Genomic DNA, 19,160 nt, shown 5'->3' on the forward strand with positions numbered 1-19,160 from the left:
AACCACTCGTTTCATCTGACAGGAAAAACCTGAGGCAAGCAACACACCTTGCTGTCCCCGAGAGTCACAGCAGGGGCAGGCCAGGTGTCCCGCCTGCGGCTGAGATAAAGCTGATGGGACTCACCTGTGCACAGCAACCCCCCTAACTGAGCCGTTGAAACCCAAAACGGGCAGCTGGACAAGCGCGTCCAACGTTCTCCAGCTGAACAGCAGCGTGTCAAGTTTACTAAACCACTTGCATCTGCCTAAGAAACAGCAACCTCAGCCTGCAAACAAAAAGCTGGTTTTGCGGATGCCAACAGGGACAACTTCCGAGACCAAATGAACAAGTTTGAGCTGTGCCAGGGAATAACAGGAAGCTTGCAAAGGAAGATGCACCCCCACACAAAGTTGTACTTGTCCAAGGCAAGCAAGCTTCCGTTTCTTCTGCTTTCTAGTCGAATCTGCTGCTCCCTGTGAGCCCGAGCAGCCTGTGCAGCGGGCGGGCACTGGGAGAGCGCGCCCAGCAGGCGCCTGCCCTGGCCCCGCCAGCACCACGAACCGCGCCGACGTGCAAATCACAGGTTATGCATCGATCAAGGTATCACTTTTATTATTAACTGGATTTTCCATTTCTGTTGCACACCGTGAATGGTTATACAATGAAAAAGCCAAACATTGCTGGAAGCAATAAGATCAGCTGATATTTCTGTACCCTCTTAACACACACACATGGATTCTTTCTTGGTGAGAAATTTTTATATTTCTGTTCATTAATTCTGCTTATTTATACTGCTACTCTTAAAATTCTGTGTCAAGATTGTCACATCTTAAATACAGATTAAGTTGCCAGAGGTACATTTTTTTTATATATATATTTATATACACACATACAGAAAAATACAAGACTAATTGTTTTTCCACAATATTTAATTTATACACTACTGTAACTATATGCAACTTTTAAAGACACGTTAAGGGGTACAAGAAACTGTTTACTTGCTCTAAATAGTTTGGTCCAATATTATCTCTTAATGTAGTGGTTATTCTCGCCCTTCCTTTTACGTGACAACATAATACAACATACGCCACATGCACAATCATTCACCTATCAACAACTGGATAAAGGACACCACTCAGACTAACATTTGTACACCCAAAGGTTCAACCAACCACACACAACTATAAGGCTATAATACAACTATGCAGCATAAATGGTCAACACTGCTGTCCTAAAGTGAGCACCATATATACAGTCGTATATAAAAACATTGGAAACAAAATACACCTGGGGTTAGTTAAAAGGTGCCATTCCAAGGCTGTACATAATATCAGGAAAGAGTATTTACAATAATCGGAAAAAAGCTGCAACAAATAAGTTTATTGCCAATGCCCTTTATAAACTTGTCTCCTACCTGGATGTTACGCTCACTGCCTGTGAACCACACATCTCGTTTCTGGCCCTTGGTAAGATCCCTGCTCAAAAATTACAAGCAAATATGTTCTATGGCTTCACCCACACATCTATTCTTGTAGCTTTTCAATTATAAATATCACACTGACTAAACTGCAACTAGAGTTTAAAACTTAAAGAAGCAAAACGCTTATCCTTTGCCTTGTTTAGGAAGCAGAATGTAAAACCTCTGGCTCGGCTGGCCGGTGGGAACACCCCACGCAATTTAGGCTCTCTTACTAAAGTCCTTTAGTGACCAGGAAGAGCTGTCATGAGCTGCGGAAATTATGACCAAGCGTAACGCCGTTCTTTGGTGCTCTGCTCACTCTGCGGTGGACGTGAAATGCGTCGTATTTGACCATTCTGCAAGGGTTACAAGATGCTCAAACAGTGTAAACTCCTCAGACATCCAACGTCTGCCCAGGGCGCTGCTACATAATACCACCAGTTTCACTAGCATTGCTTAGAAGACCCAGTGCACAGCATGAAAAAATAAAACATTCTTGCCCTTCCCAAAACTAGGAATCTGCAATATATTTTATTCTAGATAATAAAATTCCACAAAGTTAATTCATCTGGTCAAAAGTATCCTTTTGTACAGAAATACTCTAAATCAAGACCTTGCCATGGCAATGGGAAACCCGACAGAAAGGCTAAGAGCTGTAAAATAAATATTTTCCTATATGCTATTTTAAACTGACTTTATGAAAAAGCATTATTACTGAGGGAAAATAAGTGATGTACATGTGGGGAACAGCAGTATTTTAAGTCTTAAAAAGAGTAATGAGAAAAAAATGTAAATGTCAATAACTATTTCAATTTTAATCCAATTACCTAAAGGTTTTCCATCCCTTATTGCCTTCTGAAATCTCAGGGAGGGGAGAACAGGGGAGAAGGTTTACAAGGTAAAAAACCTAAAATATTAAGTGTCATGATATACTAATAACAAAAAGTAATTCATACAAATACTTTATTTTCAGTTAGCATGTAAAAACTCAGAAGTAGACTTAATAATTTACCTTTGTTATATTAAAAAAGAAGATTGTCTGCTTGTAATATTAACACATTTCTATGGGAGAAAGCTGCCTTACAAATCTACTTGCCTTTTTTTTTTTTTTTTTTTTTTAAGGAAAACTGCCTCTAGCAAAACAAGATCTTTTCAGTTTGATTTTTGAGCCACAACTTCATCCATATCATAGCTTAAGACAAATAGGTGTGGGTTTAAAAATCATATTTCAAGATCACTAATTTTCAGTGCATCTTTGCTTTGTACAAGCCTTGGAACATCTGAAAGCTCCCTGAAGAGTTTTCAGCATCAAAACATTATTGCTTTGGTTCTGTTTCAGACACATAGAAGTATGCCACGTATCACGTATTTTAGTTATCACAGAAGGTCAGAACAAGAATTAACATTTCACAAGCAAACAAAAGCTGCTCTCTCTAGTTTAAGTGCAGAACATGAAACTTCTAAGTGCTCCATTTACATTAGGATCCAGATATTTATTTTAATTTAATCCAGATCTGCCATAGTAAAATTATAAATGTAGAAATTACACAATAAAATATTCTGTTTTGTTGAAAAAGAAAAACGTATCAGCTAGCAGCATGCAAAGACCATGCATTGTCATACCATCAAGCAAACACAAAATTAAAGTATAATAAATAACTGCTCAAAGCCCACTTAAAAATCTTAAGACAACAAAAGGGGGTCCATGACAAGCTGTTTACAGCTCTGAAAGGGAAGAATGATGCTGTCAAGTAGATCAAGCTATTAAAGTCAGGTCGTTGTCAAATGACATGACAACAACTGGTTTGACTGGAGGTACACAGCAGCCCCTCCTTTGGGTTCCGCTGAATATTCACAGATATCGTCTTTTCACAGAGAGGTAGTTGTAGCACATTGTTTTTCAAGTTCCTTGTCTTTATCCGTTCCAATTCATTTGCCGCCTCTGACATTTGGTCAGAAAAAAATTTTAGGTTACCCAACGATGAAGCCTGGTTTGTGCCTCCGCTGGAACTTATACACATTTTCCATGTTGATTTCTCCTGTACTTTTACGCTGGAAAAAGACAGATTGTTTTGAGGATCAATAATGTATTTAGTGCTGCCGTGAATCTGTGAACCTAGGCAAAGGCTCATTAACTTCAGGCTTTCAACCAGTTCCCCTGCACTTCTAGACGATCGCTGCATTGAGTTTCCAGACCCAGCGCATCTCCGGGTGGAACCTGACGTGTTGTTGGTGCTCCCACCGGAGCTACCGGAGGGACTCCCCCCGCCTTTGTTGTTATCACTCGGGCTCGTCTTGTCTACCCCTCCGTTCCCGTTGCTTGGTTTGCTTTGTCCACCACCATCTCCTTGGCTGCCGGGTGGCCCTTCGCTACTATCCCGCCTGTGCCAGGAGTAAGTAAACCCACTATCTTTGTCTAGGCGTCTCCTGCTTTCCGAGTCGTCGTCGCTCGTCTCTGAGCTGCTGCAACTGGAGCCCCGTCCCTGGCTTTTCCTCCTGTGGTAGCGTTTATGCACCGTGCTAGGTGAAGCGATATTCATTTTTAACCTGCTGAGCTTTGGGGGTAAGTTCTCATCCATGTCAAACTCGTCGTCTGACTCTCCCTCCTCAAAGATTTGATTGAGGACCGGTGCGCTCTTTCTTGAAGTAAGACGATTTGTAACTGAAGGCTTACGGCGCAGAACAACTTGAGTAGAGAGAGAAATAGGTTTCTTATCTTCTTCGTCCTCCTCTTCATCTTCTTCTACTCTGAACAAGCACTTCCGGCCACTCGTAGTGGGTTTTAAGCTCACCGATGGGACTGCCGAAAGTGCCGGTCCAGCTAATTCAGGGATATCTTCTTTCTTTGCTGAATCACCAAGGGCCTTGCTTCGGTGGCCGTTGAGAACATTCTCAGCCGTGCGAGCTGGTGACTGAGGAACAGTTGCATGGGAGAGAGGAGAAGCTGTAAGGTCATCCTCCAGATCTTGGGGTACATCGATTTTTGTTGGCCACGATTGCCTACAGAAACAATTATAAAGGATAAACGAAGAGTTAGAGCATGGCAAGCGTTTCGGAACATGAAAGAAAATATAAGCTCTGCGCAAGAGAAACACAAGTGCTGCTACACAAATTGGCCCGCTGAGTGGCATGTTTGTAAATAACAGTACTGAGTAAGGGAGGAAAATGAAACACTCTCAGAGAATGTGCGTTCCTTCAGACATACTGTTATTTGAAAGGAATATCATATGTATACAAAAGTATAGTTCAGAAATTATGTTGGCTACTGGCAAATCTTAAGATTTCACTGCTCTCAGAAAAAGAATTAAGCAGTAAAAAGCTTTAAATGATCGTGTCTCAAAATAAAATAATCTGAAGTAGGTATAGAACCACCAGTACCTAGAGGAAGACACAAGCTGATTCAAGCACAACTTAAATAAGGTAGTATTGCAAACTACCTTTAATCTGAAGGTTCTGTTATTTCCCCTCCCCACCCCCTCCCACTATTAATATAAAAATTAGGTTAGAATTAACAGGAGTGAGACTAAGAAGTTGAGTCAGAAGAAACATTATCTCATTTTCACTAAGTCTCATTGAGAAGAAGCTCTATTCTACAAAATCCCTAATTTTAAACAGACATGAATTGCAATCATACATTTATTTATCCTTAGCTGAGCAACTGGAATAATACAGCTGTATGAATTCAGGACTCAAACTGCCTAAGAATATGACACCTGAAAAAAAATATATCCAAGTTCAAATTGTATGACTGTGTTCTGGCATTAGCTCACATCAAAATGAAAGTAACACTTGAGTGTGAATTGGTTTTACAGTTAGCAGCTGATGTCTTATCTCCAGTATCTAGGCTAGTATCTAATGATCTGTATTTTACTTTAAACCTAATATGTATTTGTAATTTTCCTATAATGCACACAGAATAAATTAAGAACAAAGACTGCCAGTCCTTCCTCTCTCTGTATTTTGAAAGCCTAATCCAAAAGGCCAACACCTACAGACCAACATCATAACACCGAGTCATTTCAATTGCTTCATTCACCATTAGCCCCACGTTTCTTGGGGCTAGAAATCTTTTCTTACCTCTCAAAGTAAGAGTTATCTTTATATTTTAAAAGTCTGACAATCATTTAACTTCACAGAACTAAAATACTCCAACATACTTCATGAAAAGCTGTAGTAGAAACCTCTGTGAGCATATGGATAGCATATTACAAGACATTCCCAACCATATTTCAGGTGTGCAAAAGGAAGGACTGCATGACTTCGTAGCCCAGTTTAGAAACAAGGCGTGGGAGGAAAGCGGGAGAGGAAACGGAGAATGTTTCTGTGACCCCAGACACCTGGCTGGACAGCCTGCATGCAAAGATGGAAGGATCATACCACCTTCCTGATCCCTGCTGTGCTAAGAGGTCAAGCTGAAGAAACAGGGAAAGCTCAGACACCTCTTTGTTATTCTTATTCTAAACATGCTCTTTTAAGGTGTTTAAAGTTAATGGCAGCACCCGGACTGCGTTTGCTCAAGGCTCTCCATCAGCTGGATGGAAAAAGGATCCTGAAGCATGAGGTGCCTGTCTGCACAGCTGACAACTACCTTCCAAGCTGTATGAACTTTGAAGAAGAGTACTTTAATAAAGCCAACATCAAACTCCTCAAGCCTAACTGCAGACTGTTTTGAAGCGCTAGCTTTGGTTTTGCTTAACAAACCAGTGAAAGAAAAAATCCACCAGGATCCTCTAACAGCAGGACCCGGCTGCCGACGCACCCGCGCGAGGGAGCGGCCGCTCAGGCCCCTTCCTGTCTCCTTGGGCACTGGGAGCTGCTGGTGCCCTCCCACCAGTTTCCCTCCAGTGAGCAGCTCTGCCTGGAGGGAGGCCACGCAACCAGCAGCCCCGACCCAGGCTGGCCAGACAAGAAGCAGAGCTCAGGCCGTGGTCCTCAGGCCGCGGAGCTCAGGCCGCGGTCCTCAGGCCCTGGAGCTCAGGCCACGGAGCTCAGGCCCTGGAGCTCAGGCCGTGGTCCTCAGGCCCTGGAGCTCAGGCCCTGGTCCTCAGGCCCTGGAGCTCAGGCCGTGGTCCTCAGGCCCTGGAGCTCAGGCCCTGGTCCTCAGGCCCTGGAGCTCAGGCCCTGGAGCTCAGGCCCTGGAGCTCAGGCCCTGGAGCTCAGGCCGCGGTCCTCAGGCCCTGGAGCTCCTTGGTTTGACACCAGCATCCTCCCTTAGGCCCCACTGGTTCCAGAAACGCTTGGAACCACTGACCTAGTTTTTCTGATGCCTTATGCTATGCTGGGTATTTGAAACACAAACAACTGTCTGTGATTAACAAATAGGACTTAAATTCGAAACATAACTACAGAAGCAACAGAAAATGAAGATCTAAACCTTTCAAGAATTTACCATGCTTTAAGAACAGACTGGATTGTCAGCAAGAAAAGGAAGAGAGTTCTGTGGCTGTCACAATAAAGGGTAAATATAGTATCTAACAGTGCTGTAGTTTCCAGGCAATAAACCTCCTCACTACAGTACGTTTATCCCTCACAGCAACCCCCATTTGCCTCCCTTCCCCCCCACCTTATTCCCAATAGGCCTGAGTGGAGAGTAGGACAAAAGGGAAGCTCCACATTGCAATTAATCTTGGGGTTTTGTTTTTGTTTTTGTTTTAAATCTTTTGAAGTCTCAAAATCAAAGTAATGCACTACTTTATTGCCTTTTCCATGAGGTCATTCTATACAAACACTTTGCATTTAGAACCATCATGAAGACAAGGATGGAGCTGGAATTCTACCTGGAACCATTAAAGGCAAGAGTTCCTGAGTTTATGCAGATGTCGGTGTCATGAAAATAAAATTCATACTCATACAGCAGGCTTCAACCACCCCATTCAACTTTACAAATTTGTATCAAGATTTAGATTCTAGGAACTTGTTTGTTCTAGTTTCTCATATAACTGGAGCAGTTCTACTGAAAGAGTGGCACTGATGCAGAGAGAAAAAACAATTTAAAAGCAGACTTTGTGGTTTTAGAGTTTTCATTTAAAGGTAAACTCAACATTTTCCTCTGAAGTAATTTGTCTTATAACAAATACTTAGTGCTAGACACATTTGGTGCTCTCCTTGGATTTCTTTTTTAAGAGAAACTGACGTAAAATAAGAGGGTGAACCATTAGCAGAGAGCTGCAGAGGGAGCATTACAGTACCACCCTTGAAGAAAAGCTCTGTAACACCATGCTCCAGAGCATTTCGGTTCTGTCGGCAACCCTTAGCTGCCTGCAACAACAACGCTTCTGAAGTACTTGTAACCATGCAACGTAAGACAATAGTCACTTATGTAGGAAATTTTGAGTGAATGAACTTTTGAGTGCAGCAACAAAATTTCAGTATACTGTAGTACACAGCACAGGGCGCATCTGAGATGACAAAGATGTTGAGAACCACTGTAAGGTTCAGAGGGAAACAACTCTTTATTCAGGTAGATGGAATGGGATTCAGAAGAGATGCCTCCAAAATCTCACCCTCAATCCAAGGTAGCAACCAATGAAGATAATGTATCTTTAACCTATTTTTCCAAAGTGCGTGCCATTAATTTATAACAAGTGTACATTTTTTCTAGATTGAACTTGAGGTAGTAGTATCTGACCTATCGATTAGGCCAAGGAAAATATGGATATGCACCAGAAGGACACCACAGCATTTATGTCCCTATTATCATTCCTAGTAAATGGTTTCACATGACATGAAAGTTGCACAAAGAACCCTTTAGAATGAATAGGCTATTTTGCCTTTTTCTCTAAGTCCTAAAACAGATTAACAGCACTGAAGATAGGCAGCAACTCTAGACACCACCATAAGCTCTTATTCTTCTCTCATTAAGAGATTAGCTACTAACAATTGTTATTATTGCTAATAACTGCTACCAATAATATTTTACCAAAACCTAAAAGGCAACTTTTGAAGAGACTGGAGGTTAGAGAACAAAAATTAATGGAAATGCCTTGGCATAACCTCCATCTTCACTGGGAAGATCGCCAAGATAGGCCACTAAAGACTGTTGGTTTTTTTTTTTTTTTAGTACTAGCAGATCCCTAGTTGTAGTCTAACACTTAACTCAGGAAACTAAAACCAAAATGTTTAAGAAAAATAACTTTGAAAATCTTGCACTCTCCAATATCAATATGCAAGTAGAAACTATACTATCCTCTTTGTGTTTGTTTTGTTTGCTTTTTTTAAAGCATATGCTGCTGTAACTGAAAATACAGGATGCTTTCCTAACTGGTTGCAGAGCAAATGGACTGGTTGAACAGATCAATACCAACTACGTGCCAGACCCCACCTCCCCCTTTAGTTTTACTGTTTCACAAGCTGAAGCTTTGAAACTCTCAGGGAACCTTTGTCAAACTAAAACAAAAAAATTAAAAATTCAAACAAACAAACAACAAAACAAAAACGAAGTCTATTGCAATGCATTTATAAATGGCTGATTAAAGCAATTAATTCAACAGTTTTCCTAAGACAATAGGCATATCAACTGATATTAAAGAGAACATAACCTACAGATGTTCGCTCTAAACTTGATTTAGGGGATGTTTGGCTTATGAAAAATCAAAGCTAACAACTAAACTGCAACATCAAATTCAGAGTGATTTCTTATTTATAACGAATTCTCCATCATATCTATGGATTATGCAAGTAATTTTTTTCCAGGGACATTACATACACGAATTGTAGGAGGAACTGAAGGTCAGGGAACATACCCTTTCCTAGCAGGTGTGAAAAATAACTACTTCAGATACAGATTTCAAATTGATTAGTCATTTCCTGAAAACAGTAGGAATTGAAAATATTACTGGTAACTGATTTCTGAACAGCTTCTAAAGCATCCACAGCACTTTAAAGACATTTAAAATTTGCAATGAATAAGTATTTTACTGTTTTTAAGAAAACAGTACTTGAGCAATTCAATAATATTCTCATTAAGCCAAGTTAAAAAAAAAAAAAAAGAAACCATTTAGATTCCTAAATTCTCACCTGAACTGAGCTTTGATGTTGCTAGGGCTTGCGGATCTGGTCTGAATTTCTTTCTCTTGTTTTTCTCGCAGAATCCTTTCAGCTAGCAAGAAGTAAGTAGCAGTGATATGATTGTATTTGTTAGTTTCCAGTGCCCTGAGGAAAGTACAAAACATGAAATAAACCATACATCAATGGTTTTTAGAAAACTGGACATGATTCTCACACACTTTGCTGTACTTCTCACAGCAGGAGCGCCTAAAACCAGAACTGCGTATTTTTGCTGTTTTGACAAGCACGTCTTAGATTTATTAAAAATAAAGAGCCATGAAAGTCTAGTCATTTCAACTACAGTTGGATGAGGATATCTTTAGAATATAATAAAAACAATTTAACTAATTCTTCCTTTACTGAACATTCTTTAAATGATTAAATTGTATTTCATTAATACTATGCACCAATGATGGGCTTTCCCACTGGCACATACAGCCACAAATATTTGTTAATGCAACAACTGGAGGAAAAACTTTCATTATTTTAGGGCTGTCACGTTAAATTTACAGTAAAATTAACTTCATAAGGCAGTAAGCATCATTCAGACATTCTAACAGAAAGGATGCCACTGTTATGCAGCTAAAAGCTTAAGAAGCAAGTCTGCTGCTTCCCCACCCTGCCCTCCAAATGGTAAGATAGTAACAGTTTTTCCAGCTTAAACACAAAACAAAAAAAAAAAAAAACAATTTTAAGTCCTCTCTTGATTTTGGGGATATTTTAGAAATTTGGGGGTTTTAATCTATTAGAAAAAAACTATACAGCTTTCTAGCCAGCTCACTCGGTGACAATTACTATGTTGCATTATATAGATAAAAGAAATAATATTTTAAATTAACAAAGATTCAGTTATACTGGAAACTTACTAAGGAAAAAATGCTACAATGTTATCACCTCCAAATATGCATAAGATATGAGGCACAAATAAAAACAGATATTTCAAAGCCCTTAAGTTTACTCAAGATGGCAAACTACTGCAGGAATCAGTGTTCCAAAACATTTTCTTGAGGTTTTTCCTAAGGTTGCATCTCCTTAAGTACTTCTCATCCTAGAATATCCTATCACAGAGCAAGACTGTAGGATCTTGTTTGCTAAGTGAATGGCTTGATATTTAAACACTGGAGTACCCAGGTTCTCATGACATTCTTTAATCAAAAGTAACAGATGCACAAAAGCTGGATATAGAAAATTGACAACTTACTCCACTATTGTATCTCGGTCTGCAATATCACCCAGAACCATACGTTGTATTATACTGTTGTGCTCCTCCTCAGACAGATTCTTATATGACACAAGAGGAATATTGTATTTTGTTGCGGGAGATGGGTCAACTCCTTGGAGCCATGCATGGTTTTCAATCTCTTCCAAAGACGCCCTTCGCTTCGGGTCTCTCTGCAACATCCGTGTAATTAGACTGTGAATAAAAAATAAATCTAAACAAAATGCACTCACGTGTTTAAAAAGCAGACATTGTAAGAGCGACATTAGGATGAAATTTTCTGCTGTCCGTCCACACAGACCTTTAGAAGTCTCTAGAATAAACAATGTCATGGGAAATTATTTATTCTCAAAGACATTCCAAATGTTGCTGAACTGAAACAAACAATTTACGTATTAAAAACTAGAAATAACAAACACTGCAGTTTTCATTTACTATGCTTAGATTCTTAACCTGATTTTTCTGGTTTGTTTGTTTTTAATAGGCCTTATAGGGCAAGTGTCACAGATGGCCTACAGGCTGGTCTGTAAAGTAATAGAAATACAATTTTCTATTATTGCTGGTGTCAACAAGGAGACGGAACGGCAAGATAAGTAGAAATATTTTACTCTGAAATAGCTATCAGACATTTGATTCTTCAATATCCCTGAAAGAACAGTGATCTGTTCTATCCATAGAGAAAAAATACAAACCAAAACACAGCACTACCTGGGGTGATGAAGCTACTAATGGGTTCAGACTGATGCTTACAAGTGCTGGAAAGAAGTGCATAAATTCCCCAAATAAGCAGAGAAAGATGACAATTAGCACAGCACATCTCTATTCACCTACCAGATGTGAAAAATTCTTGGGGGAGGTATTTTTGGCTTTGCAGAACAAACAGAACATGCACATAGAGTTTCAGTGCCAAGGTTCCAATGAAACTTTATTGCTCCAACGTGTAGAATGAAAGTTCTGCAGTTCTCACACAATGGTTTTCACTGTACTAACTAGACTACACCATGCAACTTCATAGTGCAAGGCCACACAAATCACAAAGGTAATCACAATTTTTTTTTTAGTGTGAGATGATGTCTGGATTTTAAAATGGAGGTTAATTCAGATTTCTTAAAGCTCTACTGTGAAAAAAAAAACAGAATTGTCACATATATACTTAGTAGCTGTGGTCTCTGCCTTTGCCAAAAGGAAAGGCGGGGTGAGACATGGAAACCTTTATTTTCTTTGCTCTTATTAATATGACAGAAAGGAAACAAATGCTATACTTCATTTCTTCATTTGACTTCTTTTAAACCACACCTACAGTAAAACCACACAAACATCCCACATGTGCCTCCCGCTTTAAGCTTGCTTATGCATCCCAAACCACCAAGAATGCTTTCACTCCAAGCAGGAAGTTTAAACATTCCCAGAGCCTTTTCCCTAAGAAAACCTAACCTATAGAGGACTTGGCTAACTGATCATACGCTGATGATGCAACACATAGAGGAAAGCAGATCTACTTGGGCCTTTCAGCAAATGGGCGTTAGCCAAAATATTAAGCGAAAGGCTGCAAAAAAAAACCAAAACAAACCCAAAACATTTCCTGGCCTCAGCATAGCATGCAGAATCTCAAGAGATTTATTCGATACAATTCACTGATAAGAGCTCTCTTAAACCTCTTCCTGTATTGTATTTTAAACTTCTTCCTGTATGTAAAGCTCTTAGAGCTGTTGAGAGCACTGACAGCAGCTTTTCCATGTTACTGGAAATACCAGACACTAATAACAAGACATGAAAACCAGCTATGGTATCAAGTTATGCATGAGATTTCAGGACCACACAGATGACAGGTGAAGAGAGGAATGGTCATTATGACCGCAGCTGTAACAAAATTAATTCTATGTCAAATAACAGAATCCTAGATGCTGCTCTAGTTTGAGTGGACCAAATGCATTTTTCAAGCACTTATAAAGGCATCTGGCCTTTCATTTTGAAAATTAAAAGATACTCTGTCGCAGATTCCAGAAACCACCCAAACATTGTAAAATAGTCTAAATGATGCAACTGGGATAATATATTAAAAGGAAAGAAGAGGTCATTAACTGATAGGGAAATATGGGAAATACTGGAACGTATCCGAAAAAAAAAAAAAAGCTGCAGTGAACACCACAGAAAAACAACACATCAAAATGAGTCATGATTCCCAAGTGGCATATGGTATTTGCAGACAGAATTTTTTTCTCCCTTGATTGCCTTGGTAGAATGTTGATTTGAAGTTGCAATTTCAGTAGGAGATGAGCAAAACTTGGTGCGACATCCTTGGGTTTTGACAACTTGTATTCTGAACAGAAATCCATAGGAATCATTATCTTTTTAACCCCTTCCACAAAATACTCTCAACCACACCTTGTAATTTGTCCAACGAGAGTGGTGGTCAAAGCCAGGCAGTGGTGAGGAGCTTTTTCAATCATTTATAAAACACCTGACAACTGAGACACATAAAAGATAGATACATTGTGTAAAATCAAAATTAAGTTTCACAAAGTGTGGGGGCAAAAAAAAAAAAAAAAAAATCTATTGCCAAAAAATAAACAGTGGGACTAACCTTTAGTAAGAAAGGACACAAAAAATTTAAAAATGCAATATTGGTGTCCAAGACAGTACTCAACCGACGTGAAGCAATACTAACATCTAAGCAAAAGCATTAGGCATAATATCTTATTAACAGGCAAGGAATATTCCACACACTGATAACATGCTATGGGGAGCTCCCAGAGGTAATGAGAATCCACTTCTACGAATGCTTCCAGGGTTTTTAGTACTCTACTTACTCTTTACATTCTTTGGACACGTGAGGTGGCACTGTGTATTTGCAGTCCATTATCATAGTCAGAGTTTCACTGTCATTTGCTTCTTGAAATGGTGGTTGTCCACAAACCAACATGAAGAGGATGACCCCTAAACTCCATATATCTGTAAATATATAATACATTGTTTAAAATAACTGTTGAGGAAACAGACAGAATTACCATCAAAACCATGAAGCATTCTTGAGATGCATACTGGGGTTATTACTGCACGCTTGATTATGAGCGTTACTTAGGGAATTTGCTATTCCACTGAAGTACAAAATACAGTAATTCCATTGTTTGACAACTTTTCTAGTTTTAGAGGAAAAAAGAATCAGAATTCTTGACTTCAAGTATGCAGAACACTTTGAGATGCATAACATCTTTGACAGCAAAGTGTTAGATAAAGCTGAAGATAATGTGGTCACTCAGAAGACAACCATTCGTTAACATTCTCTTCGCAGGTAGGTACAGATTATTAAATTTGTATTCAAAGCACATTCCTTTTTAAGTGGCTGGCATAAACCATTCTCAATATAGTTTACATGATACTGTAATGAGGTAAAAAAATTATAAAGGCACTTATTTCAATGAGATTGAACTAAATCTGTTTTTCCTTCAGTAATGTTGCTTTAAAAAATTTCTTACTAGATCTAATAGTAAATAAATTAAACCATTTAGGGAAAAATACCTTCTTACCCCAATCATATTACAAATGGTAGAGTGTTTTTTTTTTTTTTTTTTTAATATCCATCAAACATAACAATTAAGTGATCTCAACTAAACTCTGAGAGTCTTCTTGTTTCCTTCTAATTCCTGCTTGTGTAAAATAAAATTAAAAAAAAACAAACAAACAAAAAAACCAAACAACCAAACAAACAAAACCAAAAAACATTTAACAACTCTCCTGTTCCCCAATGAAATGGCATACCAAAAGATGAAAAAGAAGAACTGCTGGGTATGAAGCCCTTTGGTTGGTTTCTACTTACTGAAAAAGCTAACATTTAGTTCAAATCTTAATAAAGAGTTCACCTAGAATAAAATGTTTCACAAGTCTCATTGCATTAAATACAGGAAGCTTAAAAATTTAGAAATATTTCATATAGCATAAAAATAAAGAACTCCAACATACACTCAGAAAAAAGGCCCTGCTCTTCATCTTCACCTACAAATCCAGGCTCTGGAAGTTTCAGTGGCAATTTTGGGTCCTACGCCCCAGCATTTCACAGATCTGTACCCAGTAAAACGAAATAGCTGAACGGAGAGAAACGAGGAAAGGGGAGAGCAGAGGGCAGTAGTTCTAAGAAGCAGAGCACACCAGCTCCATCCTGGAAGAGCTTGCAAGAGTGAACCACTCTAAGTTATTTACCCAACTGCATCTTGATTTCTGTGCCCTACAAAAATTACTTGATGTGCATTTAAAGCTGAAGGATGGCTACAATTTGATTTAATAATGTAAATCACACACATTCATCCCTAGAACAATTACTCATTTTGCTAGTTACAACCCATTCTTCATATGGTTTAGCTGACAGAGGAGCAGAAACAGTACATGGTAATTTTCTTTAGAGCACTAATTTGTAGTAAGTGTATGCTATTAACTCGGACAATTACATGATTTCTGTTACGATTACTAGGGCCTCAATCCTGTAGGTACTGAGCATTTTGAGGCTGGTACAGCATATCACATACACCTGCACATTCAACATGACTATTCACGTTTAAGATTCAGTAAGTGCGTTAATACTTTGATAGCCTGATGCCAGAAAGCTGAATGTTCAGCAATATAGGATTTTTAAAAGCCTCACAAGACAAAGAGGTAATTTCACCTAGACAGTAACACCTTTAATTTTGTATGGCTACTTTTTCTCCTGCTGTTCAGTTTGAAAGTGGCAAAAAAGTTTTGGTGCATTCTCTCTCTCACCACACAAAAGATAAGAACTAATTTTTTGCAAGCACATAAAACATGTGAATTCATGCATTTCTATTAGCAGTCATCTTTTGGATGGCAATGTCCTTCCCAGATTTTCCACGTTGCCTAAAATCTATTTTGTGATACAATCTATCCTAGTATGCTGGTCGATACTTCCCCACAATAAAATGCTTCATGTATCCTTTCAGCATGAAGTATTTTTTAGAATAGTCCATGCAGCAGAGCGTTGTAGGTGTTTGAGAAAGTGAAAGCATGACACAGCACAGCAAGAACTAAAATAATGTTGTCAGCGTGAACACCCAGAACTCGAGTGCTCCGTTTCAACAAGCACAGGGTTGCCTCAGCTCAGCTATAACACACAATTATTTTTCACTCCTCACACCAAACACAGTATAAAGATGGTAAGTGTGAAGGAATTGGTAAAAGTAGCTGACAGAAGACACTTAAAAAATTTTCTAAATAGCTTAATTTGAAATATACAAACAATGAAAGAACAACGGAAAATGGAACTGGTTTATAAGAATTGGATTATTCACCGGTATTTTAAACTACACTTATTCAGCCAAAAGCTGTGTGCAATCCTAAACAAAATACGAACAGTAACAACTGTATCTTGCCCTTCCCAACCTACCACATAATTTCACAATGACACTTTTTTAAAGACAGATAACAACACTGCATGAAATAAAAATTAGGATTTTTACAGACAGATCTCTCTGCAAAAGTTTCCAGAACAGCAAATACCCTGGGGGTATTGCATTATAAAGTTCTTATTTTGCAAGTTTTGAAGTCACTTATGGCTTGATATAGGTGATACTAGTAAAAAAGGGAAATCATCTCCTCTCTGCAAAAAGGGTCCATAAAGTGAGAGTTAAAAGTCTTGCTTGTAAATATCTCTTCTAAATTTAAACAGATGACCTACACTCCCCACATGCAAATAAATTTAAACTTGCTGGTTTGCCAGCCTTTGGCATAACTCAAAGTCCAAGGTTTAGGATCTGAGGTCTTCAAAGCAGATATTCTAAAATAACACTCACAATAATTTTGAAATATTTAAAAACATCGACAGTTAAATGACTATAGGGTTCATATATAGGAAATGCTAATGCTTATGCCCAATTTATTAGCTTCAAGCCATTTTATACATGCAAAAATCAATCCTCTATCTGCACTTTCCACTTTTCTCTACTGGAGATCCACAGCTGCATATTCTTGAGTTGAATTCAGAAAATACACGGCAAAAAATATTGAAAGGAATGAAAATGCTTTCCTCCAATAAACAAAGCCACACACAGGAATGTTCTTTACCATACTGTTTTGTGCTGCCATAATCAGCACTACTCTATCACTCTCCTATTAATAAAGAGAAAGTTCATCTGTCCTCTGGATCCCAAGGAACCTATGGAAGATGGAGATGGTTTGCACTCAACTGATCAAGAGCTTTGATCAACCCCTGGTCAGTACGTGCTGCCTGTTCTTGTGCTGTACCCTGCTCCTGCCCATTTCTGCTCACATACGAGGTGCAGCAAAAGGAGAATAACTGCTTCTGCCCAGGAGACCACTTCTACCAGCGGAGCAGACAATGGCACCTTGATCTCTCCTTTCTAAATGCCACAGAGTGTTCTTACCCTGTTACAAATGGGGGGTTCATTCAAACTGAGTGAAAGCCTCGATCAAGGTCTAGTGACCTCATTTGGTCAAAAGCATCAACTTTGACAAGGCAGTTGTGTGAGCAGATTAGAAAGATCTTGGAGCAGCAATGGAATAGGAGCCTGACATCTCATCAAAGTCAGGTTTCTAGATAGAAGTAACATCTCTTATTAGACCAGCTAATGAATGGGGAAAGGGGGAAGAAAAATAACTCAAAGTTTAAAGGAACAGACTATTTTCTTTAATCTCCACCATGCTTGCAAAAACGTACTCTCTTTTTAGTGAAGGCAGCCCTTGTAGTATGTTCTTAATTTGATACACCTTATGTCAACTCAGAGGAAAAATCCTAACTGAGACAGTTTCCTGCTTTCACACTTTATTAGAAGCCATGGATATACATTTAAAAGCAAAACCAACAATATCTACTTACATTTTTATCCATTCACTGAATGGCACTAGTTCACTAAAGGGTTGCACAAGTGCCAGAGTTAAAAAAAAAAAAAAAAAAAAAGACACAAAGGAGCATGTGGAACTATATGGGCAGGATTTGAATGCAGAGCAAGACTGCTTTTTTGAGACCTGTTAAATGGGCTGAGCCATTTAAAAAAAGTAATCTCACCTTCAGTTCAACGCAAATTTGGTTTAACACACAGTATATACAGTAAAGAGCTCTGCAGAGATCTGCCTCTCCTCCACCCTCACACCCCTGGCATATCATTTTAAGAATACATTAGTGATGGTGTTACGTTAATGATCAAATAAAATTCAGTTTTTCGTCAAAACTTTTAGATATTGTAATACATTTATTAATGGATATGTTAACCAGATAAAGGAGCAGGTCTTCTAAGTAAAACTCCTTGACTCTGGCCAGCAAGTCAGCATACATTTTCAGCTGTATTCCCTTATCACAGCTCAGAACTCAGGAGCCAGTGCCAATTCCAGATCTGAGACTCCTAACTGAAAGAACACAGGGAAGAGAAGGGTTATGGACACCCACCTTTAGAAGAGCAGATTTAAACAATAATTTATTTTTTATAATTTCAAGTTTTTTACTACTCTTAGTAAAAAGCAGTTGAATGCTTTATGGAAACTGCTTACTTCTCCCCTCCAAAAGTCATCTAATTTGCTCTCTTCAGAAAACTGGTGGAAGAGGAGAATTTAGGCTGCACGTGCTGCATGCATTTGGCATGCTCATAACCTGTAATACTTGGTGAATGAAGGCACACTTGTGTACTGCAGTGGCCAAAATCAAGGTCTCTTTCAAAAGCACAGTGAAGACCTCAAGATGCAGATTAGCCTTTAAATTGTGTGCCAGTAACTTGAAACTGCCATTGCTATTACAAGAAGAAAATGAGAGATTAGGACTTTGAAAAGCACTAGTAGCTCCCTGCAGTAGAGAGTACTTTATTGTTTTTTAAAGCCATTAAACAGTGTTGATCAGGAAAGGACTGCTCAAGCAGGATTCCCAGAACCATGACAACCAGAGCTGTGTATACGCAACTTCCTTACATAACATGAAGTCACTGCCATAGAAACCAAACTACGTCATTAGCTGTGTATGCTGCGCCTGTCTCCAACACAGGAGAGTCAAACTGCTCTTATGTTCAAGTTTGGACACTGAACAAAGGATATCCACATTCATCTGCTCAACCACTAAGCTGGGCTTCACCATTTCTTTAGCCACTTATTGCTTTTTAAAGTTCCCAATTTACTCCTAAAAGCAGCACTATGGATTTCAGAAAGGGACACTTTGTGACACAGGGGATTCTTATAACTTAAGATTTGCCCAAATTTCTCCCATTCCTCAGAAATCAAACACTTGTCACACTTTATATATGCTATGTGAATTTGTGATTTTAAGCAGCTAAAAATCCATACTCATTTTGGAATAGACACATTCACATTTAACTACATAATGTCAACTGAGTCTGCTTAGTTAAGCTATTTATTTCAGACCTTGATGGGAAAAAGATTTTTTTTTCCCCTCCTAACTGAAATGTAGAACTGCTTAACAGTTTACACAGTATATATTGCTGAGTTGACAA

At 38.8% G+C, this 19,160-nt stretch overlaps 1 protein-coding gene across 1 annotated transcript in view; it reads right to left on the reverse strand.

Moving 5' to 3' along the window:
• Positions 1–575: 575 nt before the first annotated feature.
• The window catches only part of SNRK (SNF related kinase), a 29,626-nt gene continuing 11,041 nt past the window's right edge, over positions 576–19,160 (reverse strand). Inside the window, exons 3-6 of the mRNA XM_042806490.1 lie at positions 13,515–13,656; positions 10,687–10,899; positions 9,456–9,590; positions 576–4,439 (exon numbers count right to left, since the gene is read on the reverse strand). Of these exons, the coding sequence (XP_042662424.1) occupies positions 3,221–4,439; positions 9,456–9,590; positions 10,687–10,899; positions 13,515–13,656 (1,709 nt within the window). The 3' untranslated portion in view covers positions 576–3,220. The remainder of the gene's footprint in view (positions 4,440–9,455; positions 9,591–10,686; positions 10,900–13,514; positions 13,657–19,160) is intronic.

This window comes from Tyto alba, unplaced genomic scaffold (assembly GCF_018691265.1).
Source record: "Tyto alba isolate M040663 unplaced genomic scaffold, T.alba_DEE_v4.0 Super-Scaffold_46, whole genome shotgun sequence".
Taxonomy (NCBI): domain Eukaryota; kingdom Metazoa; phylum Chordata; class Aves; order Strigiformes; family Tytonidae; genus Tyto; species Tyto alba.